The following is an 18,819-nucleotide window of genomic DNA, read 5'->3' as shown; positions in this document are numbered from 1 at the left end:
AGAGAAGGTAGAGGATAGAAGCCATGGCCCCAAACGCCTCTCTGGCCTTATTCTGTTTAATGACAGCTGTTGTTCCCGCTCAAACCCACCTCTTCCTCTACACTTAAGCAACCTTGTGGTTTTGGCAGGAAAGTCTGCCAGCCCCGGCCAATGAGAGGCCCATATCCCTCCCCATGGCCACAATGATTGGTGCTGGATGTGCTTGTGACCAGGCTGCGCCAATCAGAGTCAACCCTAGCAATCTTTCTGAAACAATTGAGGAGGAATCTCTCTTTCCACTGGGGTTCCTAGGCCCAGAGATAAGAGCCGCATAAAGTGGGTAGAGATCATGGCGTGAGGATGAGGCCAACACAGAGGAAAGCAAAGCCGAGATGATGGAGAGAGAGTCATTCATTCATTCATTCATTCACTCTGTGAAGATATCATTAGTGTCTCCCAAACACTGTTCTAAGCCCTGGAGAGTCTAAGCCCTGAGCTGTGTGCCTGGAAAAACAGTTCCTGCTCTTGTAGCATGGACATTCCTTGTGGGAAGTTAGAGCAATAAATAAATGAATTAAAAGATAGGAAGATGGCCAGGCGCGGTGGCTCACACCTGTAATCCCAGCACTTTGGGAGGCCGAGGCAGGCAAGGATCACTTGAGGTTAGGAGTTTGAGACTAGCCTGGCCAACATGGTGAAACTCTATCTCTACTAAAAACACAAAAAAATTAGCCAGGCGTGGTGGTGGGCACCTGTAATCCCAGCTACTCGGGAGGCTGAGGCAGGAGAATCGCTTGAACCTGGGAGAAGGAGGTTGCAGTGAGCCGAGATTGTGCCACTGCCCTCCAGCCTAGGCGACAGATCCAGAATCCGTCTCAAAAAAAAAAAAAGGGAAGATAAGCAAGATATTTTCAGATAAGTGTGAATGCTAAGAAGAAAGGGGTGGGTGAAGGAATAGAAAGTGACTGGGGTGGGGAGGTCCTACTTTAGTTGAAGGTCAAGGAAGTTTTTCTGCAGAAGTAACATTTCCACTAAGACCTGATGACAAGAAGGAGACAGGCTTGGGGAAATCAGAGAGTTAGGCCATCTAGGCAGAGGGCACAAGAAGTGCCAATGACCTGAATGAGTGAGATTCCAGACAGTATCATTTGAGCATCTGGATCCAACCATGTCAGAAGCTGAAAATTTTCTGTGACATGAATTAATTGTTTCATTGTTGTTATTAAATGAGTTTAAATTGTGTTTGTGTACTGGGCACGGTGGCATGCACCTGTAATCCCAGCTACTCAGGAGCTTGGGAGGATTGCTTGAGACCAGGAGTTCAAGACCAGCCTGGGCTACAGAGCAAGACCCCATCTTTTTGAAACTTCCTGCAACTCGCATCTGGAAAAGTGCTGTTATATGAAAGGGTGCCGACATTGTGAAAAACACGGAGTATCGATCTCTGAAGCTGAGATTTTTGTCCTAAAGGTAAAGGGAAATTATTGAAGGTTTTTAAACCAGGGAAGAATCTTCCTGATCTTTGTTCTTTTTCTTTCTCTAGGCTCAGCTCTCAAAAGTCCGAACCTTCCCTCCCCTTCCTTCAGTCTGCGTTTCTTCCCTAATGAACTTGGCTGCTGTCAGCTCCCTTCAGGGGACCTCCAGCTCTTAGCACAACGCTGTTCCTCTTTGAGACACTTTCCCCTACCTTCCTTCTGCCAACTAACTTAGCCTAGGCATCAACTTAGATATCACTTCCTTCACCAACCCCCCCAAGCCTGGGTCCATTTCCAAATGCCCCAGGCTTCTTTTGTATACTATGTTTATATCACAGCACTTGTCACCCCAAATTGTAAATTTCAGGTTGCTCTTTCCTACCCTCTAGACCAGGAAGGAATATGTAAAGTCCGGCTGTTTTTTGAAACCCCAGCATGTGGTGCCTTGTTATGGGCACTCGATACACATGTGTTAGATAAGGGAGGGAAGGAAAGAGCTGATACACGAAAGGTACCCAATGGTAACTGTTAAATGAATGAATAAACTGATGAATGGGCACGGGAATGCGGAAGTGATTTAGCTCTTGGGAGAGACTAAATGAAGGTGTTGACTCCAGGGCTGCTCACTAAGGTAAGTGCTGGTAGCTTTACAGGCAGCCCTGGAGGGGACACAGAGCATGGGAAGTCCAGGGCTGTAAGGGCCTGGGTGAGGCTGGCTGGGGACTCCTGGCTTCAACTGCTATGCCAGGGGACTGGCTGCCTGGCCACTGCTCTCCCATCAAGGGGAGCCTGGGTGGCTTCATCTGCAGGCTGGGTCCCTGGTCTGGGTCTGGGAAGGCTGTCCCTGCGTCAGTTACTCAAGGGGGAAGGTAGGGACCCTAAAGTGGGATTACAATCTTAGAACAGCAGTTGAACTGCAAGTGCCTGATACAGCCGTTTCCTATTAGAAAACACCCTAAACAAGTGGAGGAAGCGTTTGGTGAGATAAACCATGAAACCATTAAAGATTTAATGGTGGAACCATTAAAGATGTTAATAAAGGCTGCAAACGAACTTAGGAAGCACTTCCATAAAATCATGTTTCACGGAAAATGACACACTGGTTTACAGTAGCAAAATGTGGGTACGTGTGTATAGGGAAGTGAGAACATGAGGAAACTGGGGACTTGTTGACTTGGAGAGAATATTTTAAGTTTTCTGCATAATGACAAGCAGTTCTAGCTGATTGTTGGCAATGTACAACACCCACAGAATACTCAAGATGTGTCCCTGGCTGGGCACAGCAGCTCGTGCCTGTAATCCCAGCACTTTGGGAGGCTGAGGCAGGACGATCGCTTGAGGCCAGGAGTTCAAGACCAGCCTATTGTGAATAGTACCACTATAAATGTAAGTGTGCAAATATCTCTTCGAGTCTGCTTCCAGTGATTTTGAGTCTATACCCAGAAGTAGATTCACTCACTTTTGACATTGCATTCTCTGAATTTTAGAGGAGACATTTGAGAACTTCTAAATTTCAAATAAAAATAATGATTTAGACCAGACTGGACAGCATAGCAAGACCCCATCTCTAAAAAAAATTTAAAAATTAACCAGGCATGGTGGTGCGCCTGTAGTCCCAGCCACTCAAGAGGCTGAAGCAGGAGGATCTCTTGAGCCAGGGAGGTCGAGGTTGCAGTGAGCTATGATTGCAACACTGCACTCCAGTCTGGGCTACAAAGCCAACTCCTGTCTCTAAGAAAATAATAATAATAATAATAATTTTCTTGAGACAGAATTTTGCTCTTGTTGCCCAGGCTGAAGTGCAATGGTGCGATCTGGACTCACCGCAACCTCTGCCTTCTGGGTTAAAGCAATTATCCTGCCTCAGCCTCCTAAGTGGCTGAGATTACAGGCATGTGCCACCACACCCAGCTAATTTTGTATTTTTTGTAGAGATGGGGTTTCTCCATGTTGGTCAGGCTGGTCTTGAACTCCCGACCTCAAGTGATCCTCGCCTGCCTCGGCCTCTCAAAGTGCTGGGATTACAGGCGTAAACCACTGTGCCCAGCCAATAATAATTTTTTTAAAAGATGTTTCTTTCCACCAAGAGAGGCCACAGAGCTGGGAGCAGTGGTCTGCTGTCTGTAGCCTGGGGCTGGGACTGACACCCCAGCATTACTGAGGCCTGGTGACCACAGGGTTGTGTCCTCCTGGCTGGTGCTCCAGGGCTGGCCTAGCAGAAAGACCTCGCCTGAAACACCCCTTTTTCTCCATTTTGAACCTTGGACTTGCAGTTTAAACTGGGGCTTCCTGTCACCAGACTTGTTTTCTTTATGAGGGAAACATAATATCTCCAGCACCCGGGCTGGAAGAGCAGGCAAAGCAGCCTAACAGTGCTCTGTTTGTGGCGTTCTCATCTTATGCAAAACCTCCTGAAATAAATCAGTCATCCTGCAAGCGGGAGGAGGCGGGGGCCAGAGGAGGAGGGAGAAGGTGGGGAGCCAGGGGATGGGACGCCCTGCTGAATGGGAAGAAATGCCCCAGCCAGCTCAGCCAAGCTTTACCGCCCTCACTCCCCCCCACATCAGTGGGACACCCCAGAGGCCCCCACTGGCCTCCCCATCACTTTGTCTGCCACCAGAGGGCAGCACACACGGGCTCTGGCACCTGGCCTTCAATCTGTATGGCAGCTTCAGCAGGCCGAGCGTCTCCTGGCCTCCGAACTCACTGCCACACCTCCAGGGTGCCTCTACCCGCTCAAAGGTCATATCTGGGGGAAATGCAAATTTGATGTTTCTTCTGAAATATGACCTCTGCAAGGACAAGAGGGGCCTCTATGCATGTGGCCGGCTCGGGTACTAGGGGCTTTGCACGAGCCTGGCTCTCACAAGCCTCAGGGTGCTGAACTTGGGGAGGGAGGGATGGGAGGAGGCAGAGAGGAGGGAGGCAGGGAAAAAAGGAGGGAGGAAAGGAGGGAAGAGAGAGAGAGGAGAGGAGGAGAAGGAGGGAGGGAGGGAAGGAAGAAAAAAGGCAAGAGAAAAGAAGAAGAAAAAAACCAAAGAGCAATGACTTCTCTATGCAAAATCGAGTTTTATAAGTTAGAGCTTTTTTTAACTTTAATTTTTAAAATTTAATAATTTAGCCATCACTTTCTTTTTGTGCAGATGTTATTCAAAATTTCCAGCGAAATTCTGAATTTCTCTGCAGAGAGAAAGCGTGCCGCTCCAAGTGTCGAGGGTTAGAAATGAGAATTCGAAGTCTTGCCTCCTGGAAAGTTTTGATAAGCAAATACGGCTGAGCTCCCGCGCTCTCTTCATTGGCTGCTTCTTCACCGCCAGATTTTGACACAAATAATCAGATTGAAAATCAGGGAGGGGAACAGAAGAGGAAAAACACACAGAGAGACAGAGCAAAAAGGAGAAGTATCTATTTGTGCAAAGAGTCACACAGTTGACAGAGTGGAGGCCAGTCCCGAGAGAGGCTTTGCAGTTCCCACCTCGGGAAGCTCCGGCAGAACCCAGGCGAGGGACAGCTCCGGGCAGGTGAGTGCTGGAGGATGCGTTTCTGCGCTTTTGTTTTGAAATGTGCCTGTGCGCCGCAGGTGGCTTCACAGCAGGCTCCCTGGCTCCTCCTGCGGTCCTAGGAAGGGTGAGGTGGGCTGGAAAAGCTCTGGAAGGCAAGGAGCCAAGGGAGAAACAGGGTGAGGACGTAGCCTCGTCTGAGCCACTGTGCTAGGAATTGCGCCTTTGCCGGCTGCGCAGAAACACTTTTCAAAGTTTGATTTTAGGCTGACAGACGTCACCTTCGGGCACAAAGTCATACCCACAACCCAGCTGTCCTGGGGACCTGGGCAGTGCTCAGGGAGACACACTTCCAAGTGCCTGAGTTGTGTTCCCCCTTGGAGACAGTCCCAGACTTTAGGGACTTGACTAAAGTTCCTGGGACACTTTTTTTTTTTTTTTTTTTTTTTGAGACAGAGTCTTACTCTGTCGCCCAGGCTGGAGCGCAGTGGTGCGATCGCACTGAAACCTCTGCCTCCCAAATTCAAGCGATTCTCCCGCCTCAGCCTCCCAAGTAGTTGGGATTACAGGCGCGTGTTACCACGCCTTGCTAATTTTTGTATTTTTAGTAGAGACGGGTTTCACCATGTTGGCCAGGCTGGTCTCGAATTCTTGACCTCAAATGATCCACCTGCCTCGGCCTCCCAAAGTGTTGGGATTACAGGCATTAGCCACTGCGCCCAGCCAATTCCCAGGACACTTTGAGAGTCAGGCACTCTCCCCTCCAGAGCCTACTAAGGGGAGATGACAGGACTGCCCTCTCCCACACACTGCCCAGGCTCCAGGAACAATAGGACCGACCATGGAGAGGTACTGTTTCAGCTCTCCTTTCCCTGTGACTGTTGTTAGCCCTTTCCACCTATTTTTGGAGAAAAAAAACAAGTTTAAGTGTTGAGGCATCTAGGGAGACATGTTCACTCTAAAATAGGACTTGTGAAGAGGAGGTCTGCAGAATTGCCGTGGGTATGTGCCTGTGTACATTTTTCTGGGGAGAAAGTCCGGAGCTTTCATGAGTTCTTAGGGAGCAAATTCAATTACAATCTGTGGGCATGAGTCTGGTAGATATTAGAAGCTATCTGAGCTGCACCTGACTGCCTGGACGCGCCTGCATGTTTCTTAGTAGGCAACAGGCAGAATATTTCTTCCAAGTCTAGCAAAGTGTCAAGTTTCTTGTCCTCAGAAGTATTGCAGAAGGAATTCTTTGCACAAGAAAATGCGTAATTCCCCTTGCTCTTTCTGTCAGAGCTTGGTCTTCCTGAAGAGAGTTCTTGGGGAACATTGGAGAGCTATACCTGGTTTCGGTTTGATTAATGGAATCACTCAAAACCAGTGCAGACCATTGCCCCGAAGCTTTCAGCGGGGCAGGGTAGGGTGGGTGGGAATCTTATTGGACAGTACAAGGATTTTCAAAGGCTCTGGGACCAGATGGCTCCAGATCACCCAGGGAAAACAGCCTGATCAAATGGGATTCTTCACTGTCTGTGCCACAATATCCAGACCCTTGGTTGAAACATCAGCAAACACCACCCCCTATTAGTCTAGAGGGAGGCTTTTAGTGTGTTCCTTGCCAGGAATTCAAGCCAATGGGAGCTGCTTTAGTCTATAATATAGAGATATGCAGAAAGAGTTTCATTCACTCACTTGTCTTTTTATTTTGATAAAATACATATAACATAAAATTTCCCGTTTTTGCCATTTTCAAGTGTACCATTCAATGGTATTAAGTACATCCACATGGCTGTGCAACCATCACCACCATCCACCCACAGAACTGTTTCATCTCATAAAGCTGAAACTTCATACCTATTACACAGTAACTTCCATTCCCTTCCCCTCACCTCTGGCAACCTCTATCTATTTCTGTCTCTATGAAATTGCCTATTTTAGGGACTCCTATAAGGAATCACACAGTATTTGTCCTTTTGTGACTGGCTTATTTCACTTAGCATAAATCCTTCAGGTTCATCCATGTTGTAGCATGTGCCAGCATTTCCTTCCTTTTTAAGGCCGAATAATGTTCAATCATATGTCTAGACCACATTTTGTTTGTTTGTTTGTTTGAGACAGAGTCTCTGTCACAAAACTGGAGTGCCATGGTGCGATCTTGGCTCACTGCAACCTCTGCCTCCCGGGTTCAAGCGATTCTCCTGCCTCAGCCTCCTGGGTAGCTGGGATTACAGGCACCCACCACCATGCCTGGCTGATTTTTGTATTTTTAGTAGAGGTGGGGTTTCGCCATTTTGGCCAGGCTTGTCTTGGAACTCCTGACCTCAGGTGATCTGCCCACCTCGGCCTCCCACAGTGCTGGGATTACAGGTGTGAGCCACTAAGTCTGGCCATAGACCACATGTTGTTTGGACATTCATCTGCCATGAAACCTGGGTTGCTTCCACTTTTTGCCTATTGTGAATAGTGCTGCTATAAACATGAGTATGCAAATATCTCTTTGAGTCTCCCCTTCCAATGATTTTGGGTCTGTACCCAGAAGTAGATTCACTCACTTTTGACATTGCATTCTCTGAGCTTTGGAGGAGACATTTGAGAACTCCTTCTAAATTTCAAATAAAAATGATGATTTAGACCAGCCTGGGCAACATGGCAAAACCCCGTCTCTACAAAAAATACAAAAATTAGCCAAGTGTGGTGGTGCATGCCTGTAGTCCCAGCTACTCGAGAAGCTAAGATGGGAGGATCGCTTGGGCCTGGGAGATGGAGGTTACAGTGGGCCAAGATCAAACCACTGCACTCCAGCCCAGGTGACAGAGTGAGACTCTGTCTCAAAATAATAATAATAATGATGGTGATGATGATGACGATTACTTTCTGCTGGGGCCCCTGGGCCTGACCTGGGCTCATTTTCCCCCGACTCCTCCACAGACAAGTCTTGTTTTCCCCTTGAATCTTTTTTTTTTGACAGAGTCTCGCTCTGTCACCCAGGCTGGAGTGCAGTGGAGCCATCTGGGCTCATCGCAACCTCTGCCTTCTGGGTTCAAGTGATTCTCCAGCCTCAGCCTCCCGAGTAGCTGGGATTACAGGTGCCTGCCACCGCACCCAGCTAAGTTTTGTATTTTTAGTAGAGACGGGGTTTCCCCATGTTGGCCAGGCTGGTCTTGAACTCCTGACTTCAGGTGATCAGCCTGCCTTGGCCTCCCAAAGTGCTGGGATTACAGGCGTGAGCCACCACGCCCAGCCTCCCTTGAGTCTTTAAACATAAAGGAAGTCAAAAGGGTTCTCTGTAGCTGACCCTGAGAACCAGCTGAGTCTTACCCAACCCTCCCAAAAGGGGAACCCGAGTGACAAGTCTTTTAGTCAAGGTGGTTCAATCTCTCACTGAAGGTCAACGAATTCTACATGGGATTTTAGAGCAAAAGGGAAGTTTAGAAATCTCTTAGCCCAACCGTCCCTTTTAAGAGATAGGAAAACCAAGCCCCAGGTTGGTGGCTGATGCGGTCACAAGCTCCAGGACCCCAAATCAGACTCAACTCCTTGGGCAACAAAGGGGCCTCATTACAGGGACATCACAGGCCTGTTGACGCAAGTCCAACTGGAAGTTAGGGTGCTGGCTCCTGCCAGGGTGCAGGGTCGCCTGTCTTCAAGAAGCACTGACTGAGATTCTGACTCAGGGTCAGGGGGACTCTATCAGGATCGGGGGTTATGGAGTGATGTTAACAGTGGGCCTCTTTCCGGAGGTCCGATACCATCAAGTCCTCTGTTTTATGAAGAAATCCTGAGCTTCTTTCATAATCTCTGCTCTTAGCTCCTTCTCAGAACGGAGTTCATGTCAATCAAAACCAAGTGGTTGTTAATTAACTACAGTATAGGTGATTGGTTCCTGTTTTTTCTTTAAAAAAAAAAAAAAAAACTACTCTCCTAACAGGGGCCAAAAGGAAGTTCGCCGGGTGCATTTGGCCCCTCTGTGAGCCGGAGGGCTTGGCCGTGGCATTGGCTGTGTCACTGTCACTTGCCAAGCTCAGGGGAGAGCACACTGGGGGGAGGCAAGAAAGGGGGTGTGGGGCTCAGGGGAGATCACTAGAATAAGCACGAGAATCACTTTCCTGAAGCTGGAGAACCCCAGAAGCCAGCCCCATCTTGCCCTGTGCCTAAGTGAAAAGTGCTTGGCCAGGGCTCATGAGCGCTAGAAAGTGTCCTTGTTGTGGGGCCCAGGGTTAGAGTCGGTTGACCTGGGGTCTCCTTAGGCCCTGAGCCCAGGAGAACACCAATGCTTCCTGAAGGGAAGTCTGTCCCTGACCTGGCCCCACCAAGACTCTTCAGGAGCCACGTGGGTCTTTTAGGAGCCTGGAAAAGACTTGAGGGTCAGAGGGTTTGATTTTTCTCCCTCTTTTTTTTTTTTTTTTTGAGACAGAGTGTGGCTCTGTCACCCAGGCTGAAGTGCAGTGGTGGTGTGATCTCGGCTCACTGCAACCTCCGCCTCCCAGGTTCAAGCGATTCTCCTGCCTCAGTCAGCCTCCTGAGTAGCTGGGACTGTAGGCAAGTGCCACCATGCCCGGCTAATTTTTGTATTTTTTGTAGAGACGAGGTTTCACTGTGTTGGCTAGGCTGGTCTCGAACTCCTGATCTTGTGGTCCGTCCGCCTCGGCCTCCCAAAATGTTGGGATTACAGGTGTGAGCCACTGCACCCGGCCTGATTTTTCTCCCCTCTTGCCCCAGCACCCTGCATTTCCCTCTGTGCTGCAGGCGGTGTTCACCGGGTGCTGTGAGGACCTCTGACAGTGCTGGGTGGCACAGTGGCTTGAGAGTAAAATCCTAACAGGCCAGGAGCCCTGGGTCTGAGTCACTTTCCTCTCTACACCTCAGTTTTCCCACCTGCAACCTGGGAAGACACTGCTTGACATGGGCACACGAGGGAGCTTCAAACTGCTGTTTTCATCCCTAGCACGTCGGCTCCACTCCCTCTGCAGAGAGAAGCCCATGCCGGGCACTGCCCAGCACTTGGCACCCATTCTGCACCGAGTAACTGCCCACCTGCTGGGCTGAAAGTCAAGAGCATGGAGGCCTGGGGCCAGACAGACCCCAGTCCTTCCCTGCTCACTCTGCCCCAGGGTCCTGAGCCCTCCAGGCTTCAGCTCCTTCTTTATAAAATGGGACAGCAGCGGGACTCAGCATCTGGATTAAGCATCAGAATTAAAGGTGTAATAAACAAGGCAGGCTAAGCAGCCCCCTGCCGGAAGGTTTGACCAGCTCCTCTTCTATCACAGAAGCCTCGGCGAGTACCTTTGGTTCTAGTTGATTTCCTCATAAATACTATACGCAAAAAAGGATCATCTTTTGATATTTTGATAGGCAAACCATGACCCTCACAGGCCCCCTCAAAACAAAGTGCAAGGGGAACCCCACACCCCCAGTCCTCCTCCTGCTCACTGGGTCCCCTCCTCTCCCGCTAGGGTCTGGCCTCCCCATGGGCTTTCTTGAAGCAAAGAAGAGTTAGAAGCGGGAAGGAAGGGGGGTGTGGGGAGCCCTGGCGAGGGAGGGGGAGGAGGCAAGAGGAGGAAGATGTGTCCCTGGGAGATAAGGCGGTGGGCTGCCCCCGGCCCGAGCCTGTGTTCAGAGAGCCGAGAATCTGACCGCGGGAAGGGACCCCAGAGGCCTTCAAGGTCCTTTCTCCTAATTTTAGAGCTCAGAGAGTACAGGGCCTTGAGCGTGGCCCTGGCTTCTGGGAGGCTGCTGCAGCCCTTGGCACAGGGCTTACCCCCTCCTTTGAATGCACCTGCAGTGGGCTGGGTGCTGGGATGCGGGGGAGCACATGCTGAGCACCTCCCACACTCGCTCCTGATGGATAAAGGTCCTTTCTCGCTCCCCACCATCCCATGGGGTTGGATTGGGATCCCCGTTTAGCACATATGAGCACTGAGGCTCAGTGATGAGCCTTACAGCAGGCAAGGGCTGGGCCTGAGCTTGGCCCCCTGTGCAGAGCCCCCAGTCCAAACTCTTGATGCCCCCAGGCTCTGGGCCAGGGGGAAGCAGGCCTGGGCACAGTCGGGTCCCTCTTCTGCCTGGCTGTGGTTCATCCCGTTGGGGAAGGGGTGAGTCCCTGGCCCTTTTCCAAGCTGCATTCTCTAATCTCCCACCTCCCACCCTGCTCCTGGGCCAAGGCCTTATCACCCAGGCCCTCACTGCTGTTCTGAAGCAGCTGTGATCCCTTTCCCGCCTTCTCTGGACCCTATCACCCCTGCAGCCTTGCATGGCGGCTGGCCCAAGGGGTGGGGGGTGGGACTCCTCTGACGCCTCAGGCATGGGCCTGGTGTCGGCCTGGGTGCAGCATGGGGGCAGAAAGGATAGAGGACCACCAGAAGATGCTCTCCAGAGTGCCCGGGGGAGCCTCACAGGCTGAGTGCAGGGATGTGAACCATTCTGGGGGCCAGGTGGGGCTCTCAGCTCCAGAGGGCTCTGCAGGGGAAGCCAGGAGTCCTGGGGTGGTCAAGTTGGTCCAGCCCTGTCACTCCCTGACTCTGCCTGGGATGGTCCCTTGACTGATGTGGTCCTTGGTTTCTTCTCCCACTCCCTGACTGGTGGGGTCAGTAGTGATGCTGGGCTGCCCACGGAAGCTGGGGGCTGTTCGCCTCTTCTCCTGTGTCCGTGAAACCTCAGGCCTCCAGGTGCAGTGGAGTTGGGGGTCGTCTCAGGTCTTGAGTCCCCACACCCCACTCCTCAGAGACAGAAAGCCCCTGTCTCTCTAGGGAACAGACTCTGGGCCAGGGCTGTGGACAAGGCGCAGCCGTGCTCTGGCGGCAGTGGCTTGCGACTTGCAGGAGCACATGGATTGGCAATGTCCCCTCGTTTGCTGCAGCTTCTCTGCCAGAGCCCCCTGTGATAGACAGTGAGCACCTGTGATGCACCTGTCAGCACTGCAAGCCTGGACATCCCCACTTACAGCAAAGGGGATAGGCCCAGAGAGGTTAAGTGTGTGTCCCAAATTGCACAGCAAGTGAACTGAGATTCTAACCCACGAACCACTGATTCCAAAACCTAAGCTCAGACCACCCGTTTCTATGGCCTCTGAAGGTGAATCTCACTGGTACCCAAATGTAGCTTTCTAGAATTGGGGTCCACCGTGTGTCACAGAGGGAGACCCCAGTCCCTGCCTTTCCTTTTCTGCTCCATTGCAGCCCAGATCATGCCAATGGGAGCAGGCTTGTCTGAGCGTTTTCTAGGGGGCGATGCATTCATTTCCTCGTGAAGGAGCAGTGAGGGAAGTTAGGATTTGTAGCTGCCGTAACAAAATAGCACAAACAGGTGGCTTAAAAACAACAGAAATTTATTCTTTCACGGTTCTGGGATCTAGAAATCCAAAATCGAGGTGTCTGCAAAGTGGGTTCTTTCTGCAGATGCCAAGGGAGAGGGTTTCATTCCCCTCTCCGAGTTCTGGCGGCTGTCGGCACTGCCTGGCATTCTCTGGCTGATAGAAGCTCTGAGTTCTGGCGGCTGTCGGCACTGCCTGGCATTCTCTGGCTGATAGAAGCTCTGAGTTCTGGCGGCTGTCGGCACTGCCTGGCATTCTCTGTCTGATAGAAGCTCTGAGTTCTGGCGGCTGTCGGCACTGCCTGGCCTTCTCTGGCTGATAGAAGCTCTGAGTTCTGGCGGCTGTCGGCAATGCCTGGCCTTCTCTGGCTGATAGAAGCTCTGAGTTCTGGCGGCTGTTGGCACTGCCTGGCATTCTCTGGCTGATAGAAGCTCCCTCCGATTTCTGGTGGCTGTCGGCACTGCCTGGCATTCTCTGGCTGATAGAAGCTCCGAGTTCTGGCGGCTGTCGGCACTGCCTGGCATTCTCTGGCTGATAGAAGCGTCACTCTCTGCTCTGTTGTCGGCACATGGCATTCTCCCTGGGTGTCTGTGTCTCTGGGTCCAAATTTCCATCTTCTTATAAGGACACGAGTCATCTTGGATTGAGGGCCCATCCTAACCCGGAATGACCTCATCATAACTTGATTACATCTGCAAAAACACCCTATTGCTAATAAGGTCACATTCACAGGTTCTGGGTGGACATGAACTTTGGGGGCCACTGTTCAACCCAGTATAGCTGGTGTTTTATCTCAGGAGGAGGTTCTGAGATACGGAAGGGTATTGTTCTCTTGTCCTTCCTAACCGCTCCCATCCCTCCCCCTTGCAGGTGTGGGGTGCACACTGAAAATGCCACGCTCCTTCCTGGTGAAGAGCAAGAAGGCTCACACCTACCACCAGCCCCGTGTGCAGGAAGATGAACCGCTCTGGCCTCCAGCCCTTACCCCGGGTGAGTCAGAGCCCGGGCTGGCGCCTGCTGCACCCACGGGGGGCTCTCTGCTCTGCGTGATGGGGGTGCAGCAGCGTCCCTCCTGCAGCAGCCTCTTCTTCCAAGTCTGGAAACAGGAGTGCAGTAACTGTGGGTTGCAGATGAAAGGAGTAGACAAATGAGTGATGCCCTCAACCCTTCTGCCCTGTTAGGGAGACGAGAGTGTCAGGTTGGAGCCAGTACTTAGTTACTGGCATGTGGGGCCTCACTGGAGGCCCAGTCTAGGGCTGGAGTTGGGTTGCTCAGAAAAACAGACTGGTCCAAAGTCTTCCCCAGGGTCTCCTCCTGGCCTCTTCTTGCCGCCGCCTGCTCTGGGCAGAGCCCGGGAGTGTGAGCCGCCAGAAGCAGCGGCACGTGGCTGTCTCTCTGGGCCTCCTCCTCCTAGGAAGGGCGTGCCCTCCTTGCTCCCTCTGGGCTTCCCAGAAACTGTGGCTATTGATGCTGATGGTCCTATCTCCCCACAGTGCCCAGAGACCAGGCTCCAAGCAACGGCCCTGTCCTCAGCACTCTATTCCCAAACCAGTGCCTGGACTGGACCAACCTCAAACGAGAGCCGGAGCTGGAGCAGGACCAGAACTTGGCCAGGATGGCCCCGGCAGCAGGTACCCAGCTGTGACCCACTGTCATTCCCCAGGGAGTGCCAAGGGGAGGAAGGATGAAGGGACTCTTGCAGCAGGGCCCCTTGGGGCCCTGGAGTCAGGAAGGACCCACGAAGTCACTGGATGCAGCCCGGGCTCTGTGGCTTCTGCTTGGGCCTCCCAGACAGGGAGCTAATTCCTGGATGTGGGCTAGGTGGGAGAAGAGGCCAGAAGCAGCAGCTGGGCCGGTCTGTGCAGGGAGTGAGGTGGGCACTGTGGAGTGAGGCTGGGGGTGTCTCTGGGCTGGAAAAGCTGAGGGGCCACAGTGAGGACACAGACATTCCTGGCAGTAAGTATCTGGTTGACACCCTGAAACCCTCCACATGAGGTGATGAAGGTAGTGGTGTGTGGTAGAGGGTGGTGGGAAGGGGGTGCCCTGTGTTTATTTTCTTTCATTTTATTTTTTGAGACAGGGTCTCACTCTGTTGCCCAGGCTGGAGTGCAGTGGCACGATCTCAACTCACTGCAACCTCCGCCTCCCAGGTTCAAGCAATTCTCCTGCCTCAGCCTCCCTAGTAGCTGGGATTATAGGCATGAGCCACCACGCCTGGCTAATTTTTGTATTTTTTGGTAGACAGAGTTTCACCACGTTGGTCCGGCTGGTCTTGAACTCCCGACCTCAAGTGACCCACTTGCCTTGGCCTCCCAAAGTGCTGGAATTGCAGGCATGAGCCATGCCACCGTGCCCAACCCCCTGTGTTTAAATGAGTAACCAGGCCTGTGTCCCTATCTCCACAGAGGGCCCCATTGTGCTGTCCCGACCCCAGGATGGGGACTCTCCACTGTCCGACTCACCCCCATTCTACAAGCCCAGCTTCTCCTGGGACACCTTGGCCACAACCTATGGCCACAGCTACCGGCAGACCCCCTCCACCATGCAGTCAGCCTTCCTGGAGCACTCCGTCAGCCTGTACGGCAGTCCTCTTGTGCCCAGCACTGAGCCCGCCTTGGACTTCAGCCTCCGCTACTCCCCAGGCATGGATGCGTACCACTGTGTGAAGTGCAACAAGGTGGGCAGCGGGGGGTGTGGTGGGCAACAAGGTGGGCACCTCCTCTCCGCACTCCCTCTCAACTCACTGGCAGCTCTGGGCGTTCTCTGTGCTGTGAATGTTGGGGCTCTGGTGGGATTAAGGATTCAAAACGTTCATCCTCATCACCGTTCATTGAGCTCTGACCACGTGCCTGGCCCTGTGCTAAGCAATTGACAGGCACGAGTGCCAGAGTCAGATGAAAGGTTAAGGTTCAGAGAGATTAAGTCACTTTTCCAGGATCAGACAGCAAGTAGATATCAGAACCAGCATTCAAACCCAGCTTCGGCCAACTCCCAGCTCTTAACCACTGGGCTATTCAGCCTCTAGATGAGGCAAGGAGGGGGCTCCAGATCCCCTCTCTCACATCCAACGTTGTAGAAGGGAGACTGAGCCGCAGAGAGGCAAACGGACCTCCCTGGGACACACAGCAAGCAAGCAGCAGAACTGGCAATCCAGTGCCCCTCACTCTGTGTACCCAGCCTTGGCCAGAGCTGGGCATGGAAGAGACCATGGGACCCCAGGCCTGTCCCTGTCACTGCAGCCCCCAGTGGCCTCACATGCTGCCCCTGCTCCCAGGTCTTCTCCACCCCTCACGGGCTCGAAGTGCATGTGCGACGCTCCCATAGTGGGACCCGGCCCTTCGCCTGTGACATCTGCGGCAAAACCTTCGGCCACGCTGTGAGCCTGGAGCAGCACACGCACGTCCACTCCCAGGTGGGCACCTGGCCCAGCGCAGGACTCCCAGCCCCACTCCTTCTCTGTGCTTCCCCGGGGAGCCTGGGGGCTGTGGCTGGGTCCCTCCCCCTGCCCCTGGGGGTGACACAGATTGGGAGGGGTTCCCTAGTACCGACCTCCCTGGGTCTGGGTCTCCAACACCTGCCCTTAACAAACTTCAGACTCTTAACTAAACCACTGTGCAGACCACAACCATCCCTGCCTCAAGGAACTCACTCTAGGTTAATGGTCATGAAATGTGAACCCCTAAAAAACCTCTGAGATCAGTCAGTCCATCAGTCAATCAACGAACATTTATTGAGGTTTATTTTGAGCGGGATACCGTGAAGATTACAAGGAAAAATCCCACAGGAGGCCAATGAGACTCCAAGCCCCAGTTTCACCTCAGAGGCAGAGATGAGGGGTCCCCCGGTCCTGCTCCTCCAGGCCGCCCCAATGGAGTGTCCTGTTCCGCAGGGGATCCCGGCCGGGTCCAGTCCTGAGCCTGCACCTGACCCCCCGGGGCCTCATTTCCTCCGGCAGGAGCGCAGCTTCGAGTGCCGCATGTGCGGCAAGGCCTTCAAGCGCTCATCCACGCTGTCCACCCACCTGCTCATCCACTCAGACACGCGGCCCTACCCCTGCCAGTTCTGCGGCAAGCGTTTCCACCAGAAGTCCGACATGAAGAAGCACACCTACATCCACACAGGTGAGTGAGTCTCACCTGCCTGTGCCCCCTGGCCAGAGCACCCCCACCTTTCCCTGAGAGATGCATCAGAGGCCCCCAGCGTGAGGCTGGGGGTGGGGTCTAGTTACAAAGTCGAAGGCCACTGCTGATGGAGGGCTGGGCACCTGCGCTACTTAAGTGCACTTAATGCATGGAAAAAAATACAGGGAGGAAACAGCAAAATCTCAACACTGGTGATCTCATGGCAGACATGAGACTAGCAGGCGAACTGCTCATTCATTTGTTCACTCATTCACTCACTCACTTGCTCATTCATTTGTTCACTCATTTGCTCATTTATTCACACATTCGCTCACTCATTTGCTCATTCATTTGTTCACTCATTCATTCATTTGCTCATTCATTTGTTCACTCATTCATTTGCTCATTCATTTGTTCAGTCATTCATTTGTTCACTCATTCATTCATTTGTTGATTCATTTGTTCACTCATTCACTCATTTGCTCATTTATTCACACATTCGCTCACTCATTTGCTCATTCATTTGTTCACTCATTCATTTGCTTATTCATTCATTCACTCTTTCATTCACTTGCTCATTCATTGCCTCCTTGCTATTAGCTGAGTGCCTCTTTTGTGCCAGGTATACCAGGCTTGGAGATGTATTGATAAACAAGATGACTCGGCAGCTGCCCCTAACCACCCTATAATCCAGTAGGGGTGGAGGAGGGTCCAAGTTGTATCTTTGCTTCTCTCTCTTTTCTAATTATTTTCTAAAGTGAATGTGAGTTGGCCATGAGAGAAAACATAGGAAGGTATTGGAAAATGAACCCGGGGGCGGGGCAGGGGAGCAGCAGGCCTGGTGAGGAGGCCCTGACCCCGCCCTTGCTGTGCTGCGCTGCCCTCCCTGCAGGTGAGAAGCCGCACAAGTGCCAGGTGTGCGGAAAGGCCTTCAGCCAGAGCTCCAACCTCATCACCCACAGCCGCAAGCACACAGGCTTCAAGCCCTTCAGCTGTGAGCTGTGCACCAAAGGCTTCCAGCGCAAGGTGGACCTGCGGCGGCACCGCGAGAGCCAGCACAATCTCAAGTGAGGCTGCGCCGGCTCCCAGCTCCTGGCCAGCCTGCCCTGTGGTCCTGTCACCTGGAGGCCAGCCTCACATGCCCAAATCTCCAGTCTCCTGGAGGTGGGACTGGACAGGAGTCTTCCAGCTTGTTTTGAGACTCATGAAATTGCTGTGTGACCTTGGGCAAGTCACTTACCCTGTCTGGATCAACATTTCTCCTGCTGCCAAGTGTGGAAGCCTGGCTGGGTCTTTCTCAGCAGAAGTTGTTTCCAGGTGTGCTCAGGTGCCTTCCTCTAGCAGAGCACAGAAAGCTAGAATACCCCCAGGGAGACAGGGATGCCAAGAGTAGACCAGAGCTGGGACCCACAGACAGAACCTCCACCTGCCTGCTGCCCACTGAGCTGGGACCTGATCACCTTGGATTTTAGCGAGCCTCTTTCTGGCTATAACAGGCAGAGTCGGAGCTGCCTCCCACCCCAGTCAGAAGCCTCACACCCCCTCTGCTTCGGCCAGATGTGCTGGCTGACTCCGACTTCCGACCAGCACTCAGCTGGCCACTGGGGATTCCAGCTCCACAACCAGGCCGTGAGGCTGGAGAAACTGGCAGTTATTGCTGTCAAAAGCCTGTTCTCTCAACTGCTGTCAATAAAATTAAAGATACAGATTTGCTGCCATGTGACCAGCATTTATTAAGTGCCTATGAGGTCCAGGGTACTGCACGAGGCTTTGGGGAGTGATGCGGGGAGGCTTGAGGAGCAGAGAAAGCCATGGAGGTGCTCATAGGCAAGTTGTGGAGACGTGTACTCAGCCCCCACGTGCACAGACCCGCTGACGAGCCGGGAGCAAGGAGAAGGGGCCCGTGCGACAAGACCACAGGGGTGGGCAAGGCTAGTGCAGCTGGGGCGGTATCCGTTTCCTGTGGCTGCTGTGACAAATGACCACAAACTTAGTGGCTTAAAACAACACACATTTATTCTCTTAAATTCTAGAGGCCAGAAACTCAAAATGAGTCTCATGGGGCTAACATCAAGGTGTTAGCAGGACTGCATTCCTGCAGGAGGCTCCCGGGAGAGTCTGTTTTCCTGTCTCTTTCACCTTCCCAAGGCCGTCTGTGCCTCTGATCTTGGCCCCTTCCTCTGCCTTCAAAGCACATAACTCGGACCTCTGCTTCTGCCTCCATCTCTGTCTTCTGCTTTCAACCTTCTTGCCTCTCTCTTATACAGACCCTTCTGATTACACTGAGCTCAGGTATAAATCATCCCATCTCAAGATCCTGAACGTAATCACCGTGATTGGCTGAATAATGGCCCCAAAGATGAGATCCACATCCTAACCCTGGAACCTGTGAGCGTGACGCTATAGGGTAAAAGGGACTTTGCAAGTGTGATGAAGATAAGCCTGGT

At 52.4% G+C, this 18,819-nt stretch overlaps 1 protein-coding gene across 2 annotated transcripts; it reads left to right on the top strand.

Moving 5' to 3' along the window:
• The first annotated feature begins 4,640 nt into the window (after positions 1-4,640).
• GFI1B (growth factor independent 1B transcriptional repressor) lies at positions 4,641-18,080 on the top strand. Of its 2 annotated transcripts, none has more exons than XM_057298614.1 (7): positions 4,641-4,975; positions 13,122-13,241; positions 13,745-13,882; positions 14,657-14,928; positions 15,526-15,663; positions 16,207-16,372; positions 17,265-18,080. In XM_057298614.1, the coding sequence occupies exons 2-7, from the start codon at positions 13,142-13,144 to the stop codon at positions 17,441-17,443; spliced, it is 993 nt and encodes a 330-aa protein (XP_057154597.1). In that variant the 5' UTR covers positions 4,641-4,975; positions 13,122-13,141; the 3' UTR covers positions 17,444-18,080. The 2 variants fall into 2 exon arrangements, with proteins under 2 accessions (XP_057154597.1, XP_034785265.1); XM_034929374.4 differs by having other exon boundaries at positions 16,141-16,372; positions 17,265-17,530.
• The last annotated feature ends 739 nt before the right edge of the window (positions 18,081-18,819 follow it).

Source organism: Pan paniscus, chromosome 11 (genome assembly GCF_029289425.2).
Source record: "Pan paniscus chromosome 11, NHGRI_mPanPan1-v2.0_pri, whole genome shotgun sequence".
NCBI classification, from domain to species: Eukaryota; Metazoa; Chordata; class Mammalia; order Primates; family Hominidae; genus Pan; species Pan paniscus.
The sequence above is the reverse complement of the archived record's forward strand: the minus strand, read 5'-3'. Positions and strand labels throughout refer to the sequence as shown.

Bases quoted from the DNA above. Each gene is read 5' to 3' on its own strand.
- GFI1B (XM_034929374.4), top strand. From the start codon at position 13,142: ATGCCACGCTCCTTCCTGGTGAAGAGCAAGAAGGCTCACACCTACCAC. The intron at 15,664-16,140 runs GTGGGCACCTGG...CCTGTTCCGCAG, and splicing joins ACACGCACGTCCACTCCCAG to GGGATCCCGGCCGGGTCCAG. The intron at 16,373-17,264 runs GTGAGTGAGTCT...CCCTCCCTGCAG, and splicing joins GCACACCTACATCCACACAG to GTGAGAAGCCGCACAAGTGC.